We start from the raw sequence: 20,595 nt of genomic DNA, 5'->3' as shown, positions 1-20,595 counted from the left end.
ACACACACACACACACACACACACACACACACACACACACACACACACACACACACACACACACACACACACACACACACACACACACACACCAGCAGGGCTGCAGATTGAATGTGATCTACAGTAACTTTGAGTTGCTTTGGAGGTGTGAGGTGAAAAAAGAGGAGAGAGACAAGAAAAGAGGTAGAATCAAACAGAATAGAAAGGAAGAAAAATTGACTGAAAGACAGCTTGGAGGCGCAATGGTCGTTATTAAAGCTGGGATGCACTATGGTTGTTTACCTCAGCCCGGCTGTATTGCTGCGGCTCAGAAATTATTGATAGGTAGGAAGAGACGGAGTAATAAAGAACTACAGATCAGTTCTGTCTGCGTCTGTCTGTTCTGCTCTGCTTGTCAGATGGATTTTGGTTACAACTTCTCTCTGAGCAACAGTGGCCTGAATGACATTGAAGAACAAACTGTGTCCTCTCTGTCCACACTCTGCTCCAGTTCAGCCAGAGGTGTCCCTGTACTGTATGTCCGCTTGTGCACATGCAACCATTTTTCCTTGCGTTGTTCAAATACACGGTCATGTGCCGTACCCACACACCCGCACACACACACAGAGGAACACACTCCCTCAGTGTGGTGCTGCGATAGGGCAACACAGTGGGGGGTATATCCCTGGGAAATCATTTCTCCGTCTCCTTTCTTCCTATTTGTAACTTGTCCTTTCAAGAAAGTCAGCCCTTAAAGTTCAGTGGCACATTCTTCAAAAAATGCCATTACTGGCCGCCTCTGATTCTGTATCATGCGGCGCACAGACCAGCCATCCCTCCTTTTTATGTGCTTCTCCTCCTGTCATCATTTTCTGAAGGCAAGAGAGGAGAAGTCAGGGTTTCACAGAGGCCTGTGACCAATGCCTTGAAACCCTAAGCAGTCCGCATCTCTGACTTTGCACCAGACGTCCGTATCATATCGCTAAAAGGGCCCATTGCTTTTGATACATGACAGAGCTCCCTCTTTGTCTCTCTCTCAGTGAATCTCTGTCTACCACTCAGTGCTAACTGTCTATCACACTCGTGCTCCACAGTTACAGGGCTCCACAAAACAGTGTGTGACTGTAAGAGATACCGGCTGCTTCTAAGTGGCATGAAGAAAAGCTTGAAGTTGTTGTTGGTGCTGAAGACTAGACAAAGAATAAAGGCTCACATACTCACAGCAGACCGTGGAAACGAGGGAGGATTTCTAAACCTTGCATTGCATGTAACCATATTTTATTGACCCCAGCATTTAGAATGAGAAACATTATAACGAGCACGCAGTTCTGCTTATTAGAACATGAATGTAGCTCCAAATTATTCCAAACTTTAAATCAGTAAAAAATATTTTTTAATCAAAATGAATGAAAAAAATATTAATTTATAACCTCTAATGACTTATTCTGTCAAGGTCATGTTGATGAACGCACACACTGAAGAACATAATGGTTCATTCAACCTTGACTGTTTATAGCTTTTCAGTGAATGACAGTTAAATCCCTCATGGTAATAAAACATTTATGTCTTAATATGATTCACCTTCAGTGGCATATTTATAAAACTACAGTATTTGATTGTTTTTCCATGCCCTAGGCTATTCAACTTAAATGTTATTTAAGAGTGAACAGCACCCTCCTGGTGTTAAATGTTCAGTATGTGGGATATATGCCAAGTTCACACTACACAACTCTCAAAGTCGTGGGATCTCTGTGCAGTTCACACTACAGGACTAAATGTGGATGCTGCACAACTGACTGGCCACAAGGGGGTCACACACTGCACAATCTTTCACCAGGAGAAACCCCAGGCTAGTATGTTGTCTGCTCTGATTGGCTGTAGTTTTCAACATTTCAGCGAGCCTCACAAATTGCATCTTTGAAGAGTTCACACGTAGCGATTAGCGACTGCCATTCCACCTCCACTTTGGCTCAGATCTGGGGCTGAGTTCCAAATTTTGGAAAGAGGAAGGAATCTAGTCAAATAATCTAGGCTTGGGAACCAGGCTTTGCTGGCATCCATTGGTGAGCTTGTATGTTGCAACTAACAGACTCCTCGCCTCAACTTCCCCTTCCAATCATGTATGACCTACTGTGACCTTCAGGTAACATAAAAATGTGAGGCCCTCATGAGAGAGTGTTTGTTCTTTCAAGGCTACTGTAGAAACATCTTAGATTCAGGTCATTAATACACTAATGAAAAAAACATTTATGAATATTATATTACATTTCTGTCAATAGATCTCCCTAAATCCTTCACCCTGGACCTTTAAGTTCCTCTTTTAGCTTTGCTGTGTTCGTGTCAGTACAAGACTCTGCTGCTTTAATTCAGTGCTGAGTGGTTTATGAAATAGGGTAGTCCTCATTTGGTTTATTATTGTTATGCTGTATCCACATGAGTACTCATTTGCGGCACTAACAGGACCAGAGCTGACAGTAGTACCAGTCTGCTCCATGGTCAATGATGGCCAAAGGCGTGCATCTCCCCACCACCTCTTCCCCATTTACATAATTAGACAGCCCTGCGGCGAGGGCTGGAATGCTGATGTCCGGCTCACACCTTGTTTGAGACGGAGCGTTTCCCCTCCTTCCCGTGCTTATGATGCTCGCATGTCTGTTTGCGTGTCTCCCTTTGTCACTCTGTCACTCCTGTCTTCTGTGACCTCCAATGTCACCACGGCTGCCCTTGAGGAGCACAGACCTCTCCATTTCACAGGGACCAGCCATGAGGGGGCTTGATTGCGGCAAATTGATCCATAATCACACAGCGCTCAGAGCTTTTTATCCTGCCGCCTCTTCATCTCCACTTAAGAGGCCCGCCGTTGGTATATTTACATGCTTTCTTCTCAAGGGTTTCCTCTGCTCTTCAATCTTTCTCTCTCGGTCTCTCTCTCTCTCTTTTTATGTGTCTTTGTCTTTATCGTTTGCCCCTTTTATGACTCTCCTAATTTTCTTTTCTCTCCTTCTTTCTGTCCCTCCCCGTTCTGTCTGGACGTGATGCCAATTGGAGTGTCTCGACGTAGCCATTGTAAACCTCTCTCTCTCTCTCTCTCTCTCTCTCTCTCTCTCTCTCTCTCTCTCTCTCTCTCTCTCTCTGTCTTTCTCTCTCTCTATATAAAAAAACAGACACACACTCACATACACACCTCTGGCCAACCCATTCCTATGATTACTCTCTTCAGCTGCGTACACATCCTAGATAGCTGTGATGGTGGAGGAGAAAGAGAGGAAGTGAAGAAGGAAGGTGGGCTCAGACGAGGGAGTGCAGAGAAAAACAGACGACAGGACGAAGGAAGATTTCATGTCACATAAAAGTCAGCAAAAATAATAATCTTCATCATTTTTATTCCAATTTTCCAGTATTCCATTTACATAAGTTTAATTTAGTTTGTTGGTTGAAGGTCTATAATCCTGTATATAACTATACTATAATGAAAAATTTAAATACAAACTATTAATCAGTGATAAAAAAAGACTTTAATGATTGGATGTACTGGTTGTTGAGACAACCATCATTGAAAAGAGATCAATTTAAAAACCAGAACAGGAGGAAGTTTTATGTGTCATTCTTCTTTCGTTTGTCTTTTTATTTGTCTCTCTGTCCCCTTCACTGTCCTCTGTCTTTTCATCAATCATCCGCTTTGTCTTTGTCTGTCTATCTGTCCGTGTAAACATCATTCCCTCGGTAGTCTTCTTTTCCCAGACGTCTCAGATGCCCAGAGAAAACACTGCGTTCCTATTTCATGTGAATTAGCAGTGTTTATGAGGGGACTCATTCCCTCCACCCTGCGCCTCTGTGAGACTTTAGCTGTGCAATATGTGAAGTGACAGGGGGATGCTTTATGAATGAAGTGTGAGGAGGCCTTGGCAGGGCCCCTGCCTTCCACACGATAAGATGAGCTGAATGCTGAATAAATCTGCAGCACGCCACGGGCTCTGCAGCACCTACACACACACACACCTACACACACACACACACACACACACACACACACACACACACACACACACACACACACACACACACACACACACACACACACACACGTACACATGCACACAATAAAACAAAATTTAAGTCAGGGACCTGGTCAAACACTGGGGGAAGAAAACGGCATCATAAAACTCTTTATCACTTTAGAGCTCTCTACAGTTCAGCCAACATCCCTGCCTCTCCTTTTCTTCTCTCTTTCTTCCTCTCTCTCTCTCTCTCTCTCTGTCCTTGAGGTGGCGGAGTGGGTGGTGTTAGCAGGTGGAGCGAGGGGTGGGTGTGTGGGCTGGTTGAAGAAGTGCAGATCTTTGATGCTTGTTGGGGCTCACTCAGCTGGGCAGTGCGCGGTGCTGCATCTCGTCCCAAGGCTCTGTATAAATTCAGCGGCGGTGACAATTTACAGCTCGGGCCCATCCTCGATGTGACGCACTGAGCAGGGCGCCAAGCGTGTCTTGTTGCCATCTCACTAAAGTGAGGCTAATTTATTACAGTGTAAAACCCACAGAGCAGAGAGAGGCGAGAGAGATATACAGAGGCCTTGGTTTGAGAGTTGTTGTATAATGTGGTATAAAGCTGTGCCCAGTGTGACATTGTTTTTTTTTTATTGTATTACTGTGCAGTATGACGCAGGCTTGCAGTTTATACTGTAGCATATTTTCCCTCTTCGTCGTGTGCCAAAGAGTTTAGATACCCATATTTCATCTGCTCCATTATAAAACCTAAGATGCTATTTGCTGTCCAATAAGATAAATGCTCTCATAAATTTTAGTGCCAGTCTTAAAATCGTCCCTCAGCCTTACATGTAGGAAAGTTTGGACAGCGATGAGATTAAAGAGTAAGCAAAATCTGCTTCTGCTCAAATCAAATTTATTATGAAAGTTAGTAAATGTATTTAAATATATTCCACGAGTTTTCAAGACGATCCTGACAGGGCTTCCTTTGTACCCGCTGAGGAAGAATGATGAGGATGAGCTCAGTTAATTACATCATGTCACAACTTATATGAGACTGAACCCAAAGTTCCCAAGACCCGCTGCCACAGAAAGAGCTGACCAGCACAATCAGGCCTGACCTTCAGAATCCATTAGATTTATGTTGTTTTTCACAGGCACTTTTCTTCCCTTCTGTCATTTACATATTTATCAGAGCTGATCGTAGTCGGACATCTTTTAATTCTTTATTTCCTCCTGACAAGCTGCAAGAGAATGAGCCGTACAGTGCAGCGCGTGACTTTGGCAGGTGAGAAATATGCTGAGGGGAGCACTTTGATTTGGAAGTGTGGGCATAAATTTTCCCTCTGCCACTTTCACTCACTCATTGTCACGTTCCCCTCCACCCCGAGCAGCCTCCGCCCTCCTGCTGCAGCATACACCTCCACTCTCTTACACACACATTTCCTCTCTCACGCCATCCCTCTCTCCCTAATTCCTAGATATATTTTATTTCAGTCGTGTTCGGCGACGGGCCCAGAGAGGCCTGTGATGAAGTGACGTTAAAAAGCTTCACAAATGAGAGACATGACCTCTCGGAAGTACTTTCACAGCAGCGAGACTTCGGTGAAGGATTAAAGTCACAAATACGAGTTACAATTAGATGCCAGGCACATGACTACTAGAGCTGATCTGGGGTTTGGACTGTGTTGATCAAATAAGGGATTTAGAAATGTCACTGAAATGTCAAAATGTATTTATACAGCACCTTTCAAATAAATCAAATGCTAAACAGGGGACTGACAAAACATGATGTTAGAAATGAATTAAAATTGAGTTAAAACCCTATAAATTTAGATACGAATGCAAAAAAAGCAATAAATAACAGAAAAGACAACAATAAAAGATAAATGATACAAAATAAATACAGATAAGACAACTATAGAATTATAAAACAAGACATAAAAGCCAGAATCAATTGATGGGTTTTTAATTTACGTTGAAAAATATCAATCTTTTCATCTCATCTCAGATCCTTTGGAAGGCTTCTCCAGCGTAGTGGCTGGAAGCAGCACCACCAACTGTTTTGGTTCTGCTTTATGGAACAGCTTAAGGAGAAAATCCAGAGGATCGGAGGGGTCCTCCTGGTTCATAAACCTTAATCATTTCTGATAAGTAGTCTGGTGCGAGTCCATGTCCTGCTGATTTTAAAATAGCTGTGATGTGGGTTGTGTGTAATTTTCTGTTATGTGTGGTCTTAGTCAGTAGTCGTGTAGCAGAGTTTTGAATTAGCTGATTAATTGTGTTCTTTGGTCGACCAGAGAGCAAAGCGTTAGCGTAGTAATCTAATCTGCTAGTTATAAAACCATGCATCAGTCTCAGTGGTGCTCAGAGAGAGTTTTTCGTGATTTCATACACTAAATAATAAATCAACTAATCAAGAATACAATCAGAGGGTAATCAGTAATTTAAATAATTGTTAGTTGTAGGTTCTATGTACACACGTGCAATGCAAACCCAGTATTTACCACACTGAAAATGAAAATGTAGCTCATCTTATTAATCAAGACAATCAAACAAAGTGGATTGATTGAGTACAAATGTTTTTCTCCTCATATGTATGCACTGTCGCTAAAGCTGATCTGACATTCAGCTCAACATTCTTCATGGAGGCCATTTGTGTTTGAGACACGGCTGTTCTCTGTTGTTCTTCCCTCCTACTACAATTTAAGTCAGCAAATAAAAGAAAAAAAGTTTTTCCAGGAAAGAGAGTTCGATCATTTGTGCTGCGTTGGAAAGCGATCTTTCAGTCTAATCCCTCAGCCTCTCTCTCTTTTTTACTGGTCTTTCGTTCAACTTTCCACCGCCCTCCTATCACAGCCACCCCGCCTGTTGATCTCTACTGACACCCTGAGGTCAAGAGAAGACGCTGCAGTACATGTATTCTTGAGGCTCAACCTAAAGTTGACCTCAACCTTGATCTTTCGTGTCACCCACACCAAACCCAAATGTAGGATTTCCCCTACACAACCTGGCTCTGGTGTTTTTCTCCCCCAGGTTCCCGCTGGATGTTGCGGTGCCTATGGAATAGCAGGACTTAATTTTGTGCTACAATGCTTGACTGGGCACAGTTAGATACAGAGGAATGCAAAGATACAGACACATAAACACAACAACTACTTGGGGAGCATTTGTAAGAGCCCTGAGGAGACTGTCACGCACATAAACACACACAAACACACACACAGAGCAGAACGATGTGGGATAAACAGTGGATCCACTGTAAGCTCCAGAAGCTGCTGGAAGATGAAGCAGCAAGGGCACACTAGCACTGAGACTAAATGTAGCATGGCCACAATGGTTGAATTCCCAAACAGTCGGGACCTTGGCAGCTGCCTCTTGTTTGGCTCACAACTTTCTGGTTCTTGGTTTTACTGTAGGGAGATCAGCTGTGTGTGTATGTGTGCGTGTGTGTGTGCGCCTATGCTTTTTCCGTTTCCTAATTGCAGCTTTGCACAATACAATGGGTTTGTACTTGAGTGTGTGTTATGTCTGCGCTCTTGTATTAGGAGCCAGTGTGGTGGCCTGGGGTCGAGGCCAGAGCACAATTTCTAAGTGATGGAATTTCACAGCCACCAAGCACCCAGCGGCCGGCCAAACCGCAAGCACTCACATTTACAACAAACGGCCCGCCCCGCTCCGCGGAGACTCCTGAATGGCAAAGCCATTTGTCTCTGTGAATGGCAGAAGGAGAGAAAAGCGAAATAAAATCAGAGGGAGAGTTCTTTAATGGAACAACGCTTTTTTTGTTTACGACTCCTAACCACTCAAACAGACACGCATGTACACACACACTCACACAGTCATACCACTCAGAGGCACAATTGGAATTAAGGAGAAGGAAAGGTGCGTAGCCTGTTGCTAATTAGCATTTTCTCTGCTCAGCAGAGGAAGGTGGAAGAATCAATAAGATATTAAGTTTGTGTATAGCAATGAGGCACACAATCACTTTCATCCATTAGCAGCAGCAGATGAGAGGAGAAACACTGGCCAAGAAAACAGCAAAATTTTGACCTCTGTGTTTTTTTTCCACTGCGCTGGAAAGGCAGAATGCAGCGTATGTGTTTTTCTGTAATTTAGCCTTTTCATCGCACCGTCCTCGAGGAATGCAACTGAGAACGATCCTCAGCATGTGAGGTTAATAAAACCTCTTACAAGTGAAGGTTAATTTGACTTTTAGAATTAAGCATTTTCTGTCTTTTTGATCTTGGCTTCAAATACACCACAGACCATCTCTGGAATTTAGCCTCAAACATTTCGCAGCAGTTATCAGTAATGAAGGAAACACTTGAGGTCATGCTTCTGTAATTGAATGCTTCAGATGTAGTCATTTATATCACAAGAACACTATATAATCTCTGATTTGTTTTGAGGACAGAACGGTCTCTGTCTTTGTTTTAGAAAAATGTCTCCATGTCCACATGCTCCCATTTGATTAAGTTTGTTGTAAGGTTTTTATTCACCCTTATTTATGCAAAAAAAATTCAAGAGTAGAATGACTGGAAATGCTCAAGGAAAGTGACCAAGGTCCGATTCATCAGTCCAATATGCCCTTTAAAGCAGAGTTAGAGGGGGTGAGAGAAGCGTCTAGCCAGAGAGACGTCTTCAGCCAGACCTGGAGACCCCCATTCAGAGAGGAGACCTCTGTCAGGTCACACCTGTGGCTGCCTGGTCCCAACCTCCACAGATTTATAATTTACCTCGACTGTTAAATATTCTGTGCCATGTGTTGGTTTGATGTTTGATTCATGTGTGTCTGGCTGAATATGGACAGCCAGGTTAGTGTGTGTTTTGACCTCAAGTCTCCCACTAGATTTAGCTTATAGAGATATCTATATCTGTTGTAAATATCTTATTCTGTTACCAACTTAAAATCATAATAATTTATTCATCAAAGGCTTAGAGTTTTTTTAGAATTTCATGTCTACTTCTGGGTATTAACAACATCACATCTTTCTCCCTCTACCTTCGTTAAAACCTTAAAGAAGCCCCAGGCCACCTGAGTCCAGAAAAGGAGAAGAAGCTGGTCTTTCTTACGTCTCGTGTTCACCCTGGAGAGTCTCCGGCCTCCTTCATCTGTCAAGGTAAAGTTTGAATGTTGGGTCAACGCTCTGGTTGATTGGATTCATTTAGATTCTGCACCTCTGCTCTGTTTATTGTTTGCTAATAACCACACTCTAGACTTAAACAATAAATGATGTTTTGAATTTGTAGAAAACAAATGTCTCATTTCATATGGGACACCATGACACACAGTATGATGCCCAATGAAACTGAAGACATATCAGCAGTTGGTATTTACTTTGAAAAATCGTTACCACGTACAGTATTGATACAACTGTCTTCACAGGCAGGGGTGTTTCAAGGAACTTTAGGGGCCCCAGGTAAAAGGGACCTAGGGGGGCCTAAACCAAACTGAAATAAGAAAATCAATCCACAGCATTCCGTTTCCATTCCATTTCAATCTTTAAACAATTATCTTAGTATTAAAATCAGGAACAAAGTGCATAGACATCCCAGACACACAATAAAAAACATTTATTTATTTTAGTCTTCAACCAAACATCGCAAATATGAAGCTTTTAGGAGAAGGCTAGTGGCATTGGGCCTTGTTAGGGTTTTTTCGATCAGGGTGTTGTTGCATAGGCGGTCATAATACTTAAATGATTCTCACAGAAGTGTCGTTTCTGAGAACTAAGATAAACGCGGGGCCTTAGGCAATTGCCTGCTTTTTCCACCCTGTTGCAACGTAAAACATAATTTTCAGTACCTTATTTTGAATCATACCACATACATTATAAACTCATCAATTAATATTTATTTTTCTCCTGTTAATACATTGTACAAGACAGATGCTCTGCACCTGAACCCAGCTGTCTGAAAGTGACTGGAATAGGTACAAGAACCAGTGTTTCTGTATAATGTCTCAGGAAAAACAGTGTGAGTTCGAGGATATCTTAGAAGTTGCCTTGTCTCTGCTCCTGAGCTTGAAATGCTGTGGAACCTATTGGAAATTGTCTCCTTGTGCAGTACAACAACCTAAAAGACAAATTTAGCCTGATCTAACTGACTCTCTTGCTCCCGACTGAGGTGAACAGGCAGGTTCACTCCTTCTGGGTCACACCTCCTTGTTTATATATGGAGCAGGTCTGAGGAGGGGAGGGATGGTGTGATAGAGAGGCTGAGGGCACGGCCTTACCTTTCACAGTGGTCCCTGTCCAGCACTTCAGCTCAGTGAGACAGTCTTAGGAAAGTCCATTAAAGTTAACAAGGTGCACAGATGGTGTTTTCTTTCTTTCTTTCTTTCTATGTATCTATCTATCTATCTATCTATCTATCTATCTATCTATCTATCTATCTATCTATCTATCTATCTATCTATCTATCTATCTGTCTATCTATCTGTCTATCTGTCTATCTATCTATCTATCTATCTATCTATCTATCTATCTATCTGTCCATCTGTCCATCTGTCCATCTACCTATAATATCTTGCTGTGTGTGTGTGTGTGTTTCAGTATGTGTGTGTGCATCATCATGAATCAGATGAGTTGGCTTCTCGCCCGCTGTGTGCTGTCTGTTTTTCCAGCGCCGTCAGCTCCATTCCATTTGTATCGATTTAGGCTTGACGTCTCCTATTCCTCCCCTGATTCTGATGATGCCCCTCACTGTCCTTCCTTCTCCTTTTGTTTCTCAAAACTCAATTAACTGCCAGCCTGTCTTCGGTTTTCTATTCAAGTCTTTTTTCCCCTATGTGTGTGTGTGTGTTTGTCTTTGTGTACGTGTGTATAGGTGTGATTGACTTCCTGGTGAGCCAACATCCTGTGGCTCAGATCCTGAGAGACCACGTGATCTTCAAGATCGTCCCCATGCTAAACCCTGATGGGGTCTACCTGGGCAACTACAGGTACACACACACGCACACACACACACACACACACACACACACACACACACACACACACACACACACACACACACACACACACACACACACACACACACACACACAAACATGCACACACGCACATGTTTTAATTCTTAATTTGAATGCGTCACCGCATTAGACAGAATTCACACATTACATGGTTATCCTGCTACGTGGGTTTTTATCCTCTTAACTCCACCTTTAGGGAGCTTAATGAATTCATATAGCTCACAGCAGTGCATTTGTTAGGAGATAGTATTTGGCCATGGGGCTGTTCTCTCTGCCAGTCTCTGTCCGTCTTCTCCTCCTCTCTGGCTTTAACACTATTGGTGCAGCTCTGTGGGCATCCTCCTCTCCTCTGTTTTCCTCTCTTGTCTTTCCCTTATTCATTGCCTTTTACTTAATGGGCTCAGCCCCAGGAATACTAATGCACATTGAGATAAGCATCAACAGCGTGCCTCTGGTGTGTTTGTGAGTGCCATCTAGTGGCCGAGCATTCCCCCTGCTAGTTAAAATACTTGTAGGGAATCTGTTGCTCATCCATCCATGAGCTAAACCATATATCCTTTGAGGGTCGCAGGGGGCGTTCGTCAGCCAATCCCAGCTGAAATTGGGCGAGAGGCAGGATACACCCTCAACAGGTCGCCAGTCTATCACATATAAAGGGACAACCAACCTTTCACCCTCACATTCCCACCTACGGGCAATTTAGAGTTGCCATTTGACCTAACCTGCATGTCTGTGGACTGTGGGAGGAAGCTGGAGTACCCAGAGAAATCCCACACAGGCACAGAGAGGACATGCAAACACCGCACAGAAAGACAGACAGTGCTAACGAATGCAAGTAGCTCTCCAGCCGAGGCAAGTTCTTTAATATTGTTGACTGTGATTGATGATTCTTAAAGGCTAATTGTATGAGCTTGTATTCACACTGAGTGGGGATGATCAGCATATTGATAGAAGGTGAAAAGCGATGGTCCTCACCACACCATTCACACATGCTCATTGCTACACATGTTCTCCTTCTGTCTGTCACACAGACAGACACACACATACCACACATTCATCTCAGCAGTATACAGTGCAGAGCAGACAGGACAGGGCACATGCAGAGCAAAGAATCAATGGCTTTTAACCTGGGATGTGTATTTTGTTCATGGCTGGCTGTCCTGTATCACTGCTCCACAGTATATCCTGTATCATTAGTAAATGATGATTTAAAGGAAATGATTTAGTAAAAAGGTATGTTCACATGGAGCCTAATAGTCTGAGTCTAATCAGAGCCTAAACAGAATCAGAACACTCCATATAAACACCTTAGTCACAAACTGTTCAAAACTTCTAACAGCTGCAGTGGGGCAGTTTAAACCTTTTCATAAACTGATCTAGAATATGATACAATAGTCTAGAACATGGAAGTATACAACCAGCCAGTCTTAAGTTTATCTTTGTCTGGGTTATATGTCCTATAAAAGAAAGTAATTTCAATCATACAACATTTTGAGGAATTAATTGATCTTTTCAAGTTATGTTTATTTAATTATTTAAATAATGTATTTTATTGTTAATGTGTTAATGATGAGTTGAATTTCCCTCATTCAATTTGTTCATTTGAATTTTTTGGGTATTCTGAGATAGACACAGGATGTTAACTTTCTGTTTGTCGTGGTTGTTTCTTGCATTACAATGAAGGTTAGTAAAAGCTGCCTCACCTGTCACTCTGGTATGAAGTAGCTTCACCCACTGCATCTGTAAGTTCTTCACATCAAATGAAGACTTACTCTTTATACTGAGCAAAAGGAAAATGAGTGTGCAATGTCTGAAGATTATAGAATTTTTCCTCCAAGTTCCTGAAACTTAACACAGTTAGTTTTACATTTTCAAAACTCATGAAATGAATTTGAACTACTTAAACTAGGCTTAGTTCAATTTTACAAATGTAGTGCTCTCAAACTGAAAATTCCCACAAATGATCAAAACAGTAATGTCCATGTTACTGCGACTTTACACTTGAGCTCAAAACTCAAAATGACACCATTTTATGAATCAGGTCTCTAATCTTTCTACATGGGTCATATAGGGCAGCATGGCAATGGAACACCATTGCCTCACAGCACGAGAGATCATGGTCCTAAGTCTGTGGGGTTTTCTCCAGTTTCCGGACACAGGAAAATTTACAATCATGATTATTCTCTAGCAGTTGCCTTCTTCCTTACCTGTGTTGGCACGGTGCTTTATTTATTGACTTATTACCAGCTCTGTCGATCAATCAGTGAAATAGTGTGAAACTAATGACAGGACCTGCAAGATACAAACTAAATGGTAACCAAATCTTAAACACATCGATCCATAGCAACAGCAGTGGTCAAAAACTCCACAGGTACTATTTATCATCTGTAATGTGTTTTATGAGGCAGACACGGTTATAATTTACCCTGAATTTGTGTGTGTGTGTGTGTGTGTGTGTGTGTGTGTGTGTGTGTGTGTGTGTGTGTGTGTGTGTGTGTGTGTGTACAGGTGTTCTCTGATGGGCTTCGACTTGAATCGCCACTGGCAGGATCCCTCTCCATGGGCCCACCCCACGCTGCACGCTGTCAAACAACTCATAGTGCAGATGAGCCAAGACCCTGTGAGCAGGCACACACACACACACGCACACACACACACACACACACACACACACACACACACACACACACACACACACACACACACACACACACACACACACACACACGCTGTAGATACATGTACTCCATTCTGTTCTCAACATTCCTTCACAGTAATATCTACTGTGTCCCAAGAACAGCTTTCCTCTCCCTGCTTGGTTCAGCATGTTTCTCCAATCTGTGTCTGGGGTTTGTGCACTGGGGGGCATGGATGGGCTAGTCAGCACCACTAGAATGTCAGATGGCCTCTCCTGGCCATTCAAAACATATGACTGAGGCAGGTCTCCATGCTTTCAGTCTCTAACTGTACTGTAACTTTTTCCTCCTCCGGATTTAGTCTCCCAGTCAGAGCAGCTCTATGCAGGCAGGCCAGGGATTTCTCTTTTTGTTCCTGATGTTAATTATAAGCAGAGCGGCAGGTTAGTGGGATTATTGAAGGTCAGTGTGTGTCCTGGGAATACTCTGCCCTTTTGTACATTCCTCTAATCCTGATAAGAGAGGGAGTGGGCTGGGGCGGGATGCGGGGCAGGCCAGAGATGGGGTGAGGCGCAGGGCTGGCGTGGGGCAGATTAACCTTTTCCCCTGGTGCTGACACACTGATCGATAGACTGTCATGGCAGGGTGATCCAGTCATGCCTGTCATTCACACAAACACACACACGCACACACACACGCATACACACACAAAAACGCACATACTCAGCCTGAGCAAACAGACGTACACATCCGAACACAAACTACAGTATTGAAGCATTACATAGAGAAACATGTCTTATCAAATGCATTAATCTGTGTTTCTCCTGCCAGCGTGTGCTTCTCTCTCTCAGATGATTCTGTACAAATGAATTGTAACTGTCACACCTTCAGTAACGGTTCCAGACTTGAGCCAATTGAGCCGTCCTCAAAGGTTCAGGTGATGAATTAAATTCTGCAGCACTAAATTATGTATATTTCCGATATTTTCTGAAAATAATGTATATTTTTGCCTCTTCAGTCTTTAATTATTGAAATTATTTAACTAAAACCGGTGAGTCTACAAGTAAACATTGCTTCATGTTAAGAGGTCAAAAGCAAAAAAAAGATTGGTTGCCTACAAATTTGAATATATCCAACCCTTGTCTACACAACTGCGGATATTTCCCCCTCCGCGTTTAAAGAAAATCTCCGTCCAGATGAAAGCACAAGAATGAGTACTAACGCTCAAACAAGCATGATAAAGTCCACATCAGCAAATATCAGAGCAGAACATTAGAATGTGAGCTTCAAAACCAAAACAATAGTACATGAGAATTCTTTTATTTATATATTTGATAGTTATTTGAAATCAGTTTCGTCACATCATCTACAACCTTTCTGGCTCACGGTCCAAAGTGCTACGAAATACACAAAGCTTTGAAAGTTTTTGAAAATCTTCAGTTTGGAGGGTGCTTGTGAAAAAATAAAAAAAATGAATTGTGCAAAATACTCACATTGGTGTGGACAGGGCATCAGTGAGATATACGCTGACTTTAGTTCAGACTTTGACCTCACACTGCTGAAGCCCATTAAAGAAGTGAATCACCTGCCACCTGACTCCACAGTTCAATAGATAGATATGTACTGGACCTAGATGTATTCTCTGGACTCTGACTTCTCCGGCCGGGTAACCCAACATTGTGCCGTATGTTTCCTGAGTCTACTCGTGGCGGTCAGACACCTTCCGTTCCCTCTCCCTCCCGGTTGATAACCATTCACCACCACTTGTCCTCCTGTTGCCTCCCTCCCCCCCACCCCCCCCCCCCCGATGATTGCTTTCAGTCTTGCAGAGTAATTTGGAGACTCGGGCAACCTCTCTTTTTCTATCTGCTTCTCACCACAGCCAGCTAATCCATCAGACACACTACTCATGTCTGAGGCTCCCAGATGCCAGGTTTCAATGCCAACCCTGCAGCCAGGAGGCCCCTATGCTGCTGCCCTCCATTCATGCTCATCTCTCACAGCGGGCATGGAGTCTAATGAGGCTACCAGGGTTTGAGGGCTCTGCTGGAGGACTCCATTAACATGAGATCAGCAGCAAGCCACAGCAGAACACTCGGGCTAAGCTAGCAATATGTGGCGCATTTTCTAGCTGCTAACTCTGTGTGGTCATTTGTTTAATAAGAGACTGAGAGGGAGCTATATGGGAGGTGATTTTCAAATGTAAGTTTATTTTTCATACTGTCTACTCTAAAATTGTGCCCACAAAGCCAGTTAACTGGTGGAGGTCTGTAGCTCAGGGGGCCTGGAAGGACTGGAATAATCAGCTATATGTTCAAGCCCCTGCTCTTATATTTAATCATTTTGCACAAAGAGCCAGTTTGAAAATAGTAATTGCACCTTTAGTGCAGCAAAGAACAGTCTAAATTAGCTTGTTTGGAGTTTCAGCTTGACCCTTTAAGTATAGTGTGGTAGAACACATTCGAATCTCATTCAGTTCATATTATTCCTGTTGGATTTGAATTCATGATTCATAACGTAAAAAACTTAGAGGGCATTCAGAAGGCACATACCTCCGCCAAGCACATTCAAATTCACTTGATTCAAATTGATTCAGGCACCAAATTGCACACACTCTATTAGTCTCTGAAAACATCTCTGATTATTTTTTATCAAGATCCATGAATTATTCACTGAGAAATCAATGAAATTGTTGCGAAACACCCTCATAATGTTAAAGAAAGTGAAAAAAAAAACTGATCCCTGATCAGGATCGCACTAAAATTAACCACAAACCTCTCACCAACTTTCACACTAATCTGTTTCAGTAGCTTTTGTGTAATCCTGCTAACCTGGAGGTAACCATCAGCTTAACTTAATCACCTATGATCATGACTTCAGGAACATTACAGTAACAGTAATTGTAGCTTCCTCTACAGAAAACCTCTGTGTTACAATACATTTAGATTTATTTTCTGGTTTACGACAAATCCCACTGCTCTGCTCTAAACATCCTCTTACTGGCAGATTACACCAGAAGGAAACCCAGTCACTGATCGATAATTAGCTGCTTTAGAAACAAACCCACGTCAAGGACTGGTACAAGTTGGTCTCTATACCAGTGTGTTCTGGGCCGATGCTGTTTGCTGGATGGATAATATGTCATATAACAAACGGTGTGGTCCTCCAGTCTGCAGCTTAAGGGTCCTTGGGCAAGACACTGAACCCTAAATAGCCCCTGATGGCTGTGCTGGCAGTATATGAATGATATGTGCAGTGCTGTGTTTAGGAGTGCTGTATGAATCTAATCATTTACCTTCATATCCAGTCTCTCCAGTCTAACATATATGTTTTAAAAATGTTTAAACTCTCAGAGAGCTAAAACAAATATGTTTGATTTGCAGCAGAAATAGCTTATATTGCGTTTTGAATGGCTCTGTACCTCTATTTAGGTATCATCGCTCATTGCAACATATGTCCTGATACACTACTGATGCCCATTCAGTGCATTGTCCACTCTTGTCAGTTTCGATTTAAATCATGAGCTTTAACTGAGTTATAGATGCAGTGCAGGAATTCTGTGCACCTCCATGTATACAAATCTGACCCTGGGTATTTGTCAGTCCCCATGACTTCTTTAGATATCACCACTTCTATGCATAAGGCATCATAATTCAAAGTCACATTGCCCTCCGTTTCACAAAGGAGCCCATTCGGTTTGAAACCCCATCAACCATTCTTGTGACAGACACCCCCATCACTCCAAAGCACTTCTCCGTCATTGTGAATTCAGCGGCGCTCTCTTTCTGCTGGGAAAATAGCTTCCTTCTTCTGTTCAGGCAATAACTTCAATAACTGGCTGCAAGTTCTCAGACAAGTGGCATTTAAACCAAAGCGTGTAGCAGCAATCTACGCTGCGTCGGTATTGATGGCTGTAAACGTTGATTTGAAAAATATTTGTATGTAAATTCAACACAGCTCAGAACATTTACACTCGAAATTATGTTTTAAAATCCCGAACTTAAAGTCCAATCAGCAGCTCAGCCTTTATTTCTATTTGAATACAGTGTGTACGCAGAGTTGACAATGGAAGTAATTTCTCCATTGAAATTAAGATATTATTCAAGGAAATGCTTGTATTATTAGGAAGAGTAATTTCTAAGCCAACATACCATTTATTTTTTGCACAACAAACTGAACCATCTCCACCATTGTGTTTTCGCTTTCAGACAGTAGCTCCTTGTCAAGACATCATGTTCGCCGCACAAGCAGCCGTGTTTACACCACTTGCTTGTTTGATAAGTGAGAGACTCCACCTGCTGTGTTGATCATAAAGGACAGAATGTCAACCAACGCAACAGTATGGCTCTTTCATCTGTTTTTAAAAGTGAGAGTTATTTGACACCGTAGAGTAACTACTGTATATCAGGCTGTCAACAGAATCAGAAAATACTTGTTCATATGATAAGTTAAGGGAAGTTTTGATAGAGTAAATAAGGGGATGAAATTCATCTGGTTAAAAGAAGAGGAACAATGATAATGTTGCTCTGTGTCTACAGGTCATGTAGGACAATGACTTTCTACCATGTGAACCATAGCAGAAGATTATCAGTTTGGTTTTTCAAATGATAACAAAATAAATAACACTTTTTTAAAGAGATTTTCATGTAATTCTCATAGTCCAACTGTAAAAGAATCTTTCTGTCCACCCTGTAGACTTTAGACAACATGACCCCCCCCCCCCCTAAATGGTAACTGGTCTGTATTTATATGGAGCCTTTTCTAATCTTGATGACCACTCCCAAGCGCTTTTACATTACACTTTATTGCCACTCACCCATTTCACACACACATTCAAACAGTGATCTATGGGCAGCACTTTTTCTATGAGTGGCAATTCAGGGCCAGTGTCTTGCCCAAGGACACTCTGGCATGCAGATGGGGAGGACTGGATCGAACCGGCGATCAGTGAAATCAAAAGTGTCTTGATCGCTACCTGGTGTCTGGCTGCAGATATAGCTCATAAATCCTGCCTCCTCCATGTTAGCAGATCTAACATGGGCGGAGGAGGTGAACACACGTTGTCCATCTTTCTATGTTCCATCCATCTGACTGTTTTTGGTTTCCTCAACAGCTGCTCATCTGATCAAGCTCGGCAGGTGCATTGTAGAGGAAGTGCAATGTCGACCTTGAAGTGTTTTTGTACGAGGGGCTCTTGAGAAAGCTTCAAATATCACTCAAAATTTAATGTGGAGAAAAAGGTGGAACTAGGGCAGCGCAGCACCTGGACAATTTGCAGCGCGGTCATGCTAGTGTTTGTTGTCTTTGTGTAACATTGTATTTACTGTGCTGCGATCAGAGGGCAGTGAGGGCCTGGACTATGAATCTGGAGAACACACTTTAGAATCCATGTGCACAGATTTATAAACCAGGGTCTACAACGTTTTCCACCCAGGCCCTTGGGAGGCTACGCACCTCCAAACTTCAGTAACGGGTAGTTTATTGTGTGAAGTTGTTTGGATGCTGCAGCTTTAAACTGGATTAACGCAGGCCAAGCTGTCAACCTGTACCGACAGGCACATTTTGAACGAGCACTTCACTGGTAATACAACGTGACATGTAAAACACAGGTGTGATCAAGTACAGCCATTGTGTGAACAACAACAACAGCATTTGCTTATAGCTGGATGTGTAACCTTCCTCTCCATCCATCTGAAGGTGAGCCTGCTCAAGCTGTTTCATAAAATTCCATCATTTACCATCTGTGGCTGACATTGGTCAGCAGGGAAAATGGCTGAAAGAGTCAGTGATGCAAGGAGCTATAATCTGTTCCCAAGCTACCCTGTTGTTTGTTTTTGAAAAGAGAAAATGGAGAGCGAGAAAAAAAAAAAGGAAAAGAGACCAAAGAAACAAATGGACCCCATCTCCTTCCTAAAGCGTTGCTTTTCCAGCTCATTTATCAAAGCAGAAGAAGAATTCGTTTTGATTGGCTGATACCAGAAGCATTCATCACTGGCCAGCGTATCCCCACCAATTTGACACTGCCATTTTGGATAATTTGTTAAGAATGACAAAGAGGTCATTGTTGCCTTGGCTTCTTTTTGACCTTTTTAATATTAGAAAATTAATTTTCCATCTGAAACAGATGTATTAGGTCCTGTCACAGCACCGAGATGAATTTTGCACCTTGAAATCCTCCCTAACGCCCTCCTTCTGTGACTTCTACAGCCCCACACCGCAGTCTCTCTCTTTGTCTTCTTCTTTCTCTTTGTGCAACAGTGAGATCTGCCTTATAAATGTGACGCTGAGAAACTTCATGTATTTTCTTTGCGTGTATTTGTGTCTTTTTCTCTGCCTCCCTGTCTTCTCTCTCCTCTCTCTGTGTGCGTTAAGATGTTCAAAATCAGCCAACCATTTCTGATCCATTTCTGAGATTTACAGCCAATTTTCCCCATATCCCTGCGTCGTTTCAAATCCCTCCATCATCCCGCTCGTTATTCTCCCTCAGATGGAAACTGAATTGTTTGCTTTTCACAGCAAAGATACAGATGAAGCTATCACTCTCTGGCAATTTTTACGCTTTTTTTTTGTCATCTATTAAATTCTTTTTTTACATACTTCAAATGATTTTTTTCCCAACATGTCCCCTCTTGCTCTTTTTTCGCTGGCGTTTCATATCTCCTCCTTTTGTCTCTACCATAGCTTCCTGCTCCCTCTTCTCCTTTTTTCTCCTGGCTGGCCATACCAACAGATGTGGCAGCTTATGTGGCACTAACAGGCCCGAAGCAGAGGGCTGCCTGTGCCCGTTCAGCCTGATTACAAGTCACCTCTGTGTTCATAAACAGACAAATACCGTCATCAATTTGAGAGCACAGTGCAGACTGAGAGGGAGGGGGGGGGGGAAATCAGAGAGATGGAGACAGACGGAGGCAGAGTTTTGTGTCATTTACTCTCGTCCATGAAGCAGGTCATGCCATCTGCCATGTTCTGTCACGGCTACATCATTAGAAGGTCACTGACCATGTGCCCCCGTGACCTGAATCGG

General features: G+C 42.6%; 1 protein-coding gene and 1 long non-coding RNA gene across 7 annotated transcripts in view; both read left to right on the top strand.

The window, feature by feature from the left end:
* LOC117760482 (cytosolic carboxypeptidase 6-like) overlaps positions 1 to 20,595 on the top strand; it is a 266,877-nt gene that overhangs the window by 227,246 nt on the left and 19,036 nt on the right. For all 6 annotated transcript variants that reach the window (XM_034583548.1, XM_034583546.1, XM_034583542.1 and 3 more), the window contains 3 exons: positions 8,984 to 9,082; positions 10,791 to 10,905; positions 13,444 to 13,555. In XM_034583548.1, coding sequence (XP_034439439.1) covers positions 8,984 to 9,082; positions 10,791 to 10,905; positions 13,444 to 13,555 — 326 coding nt within the window. The remainder of the gene's footprint in view (positions 1 to 8,983; positions 9,083 to 10,790; positions 10,906 to 13,443; positions 13,556 to 20,595) is intronic.
* Positions 4,022 to 8,005, top strand: LOC117760487. Its single transcript, XR_004613682.1, has 2 exons — positions 4,022 to 4,064; positions 7,802 to 8,005. It is a non-coding gene; the product is annotated as an uncharacterized LOC117760487 (long non-coding RNA).

Source organism: Hippoglossus hippoglossus, chromosome 4, assembly GCF_009819705.1.
Source record: "Hippoglossus hippoglossus isolate fHipHip1 chromosome 4, fHipHip1.pri, whole genome shotgun sequence".
Lineage (NCBI taxonomy): Eukaryota > Metazoa > Chordata > Actinopteri > Pleuronectiformes > Pleuronectidae > Hippoglossus > Hippoglossus hippoglossus.
Note: the sequence above shows the minus strand (reverse complement) of the source record. Positions and strands in the feature narration are given on the sequence as shown.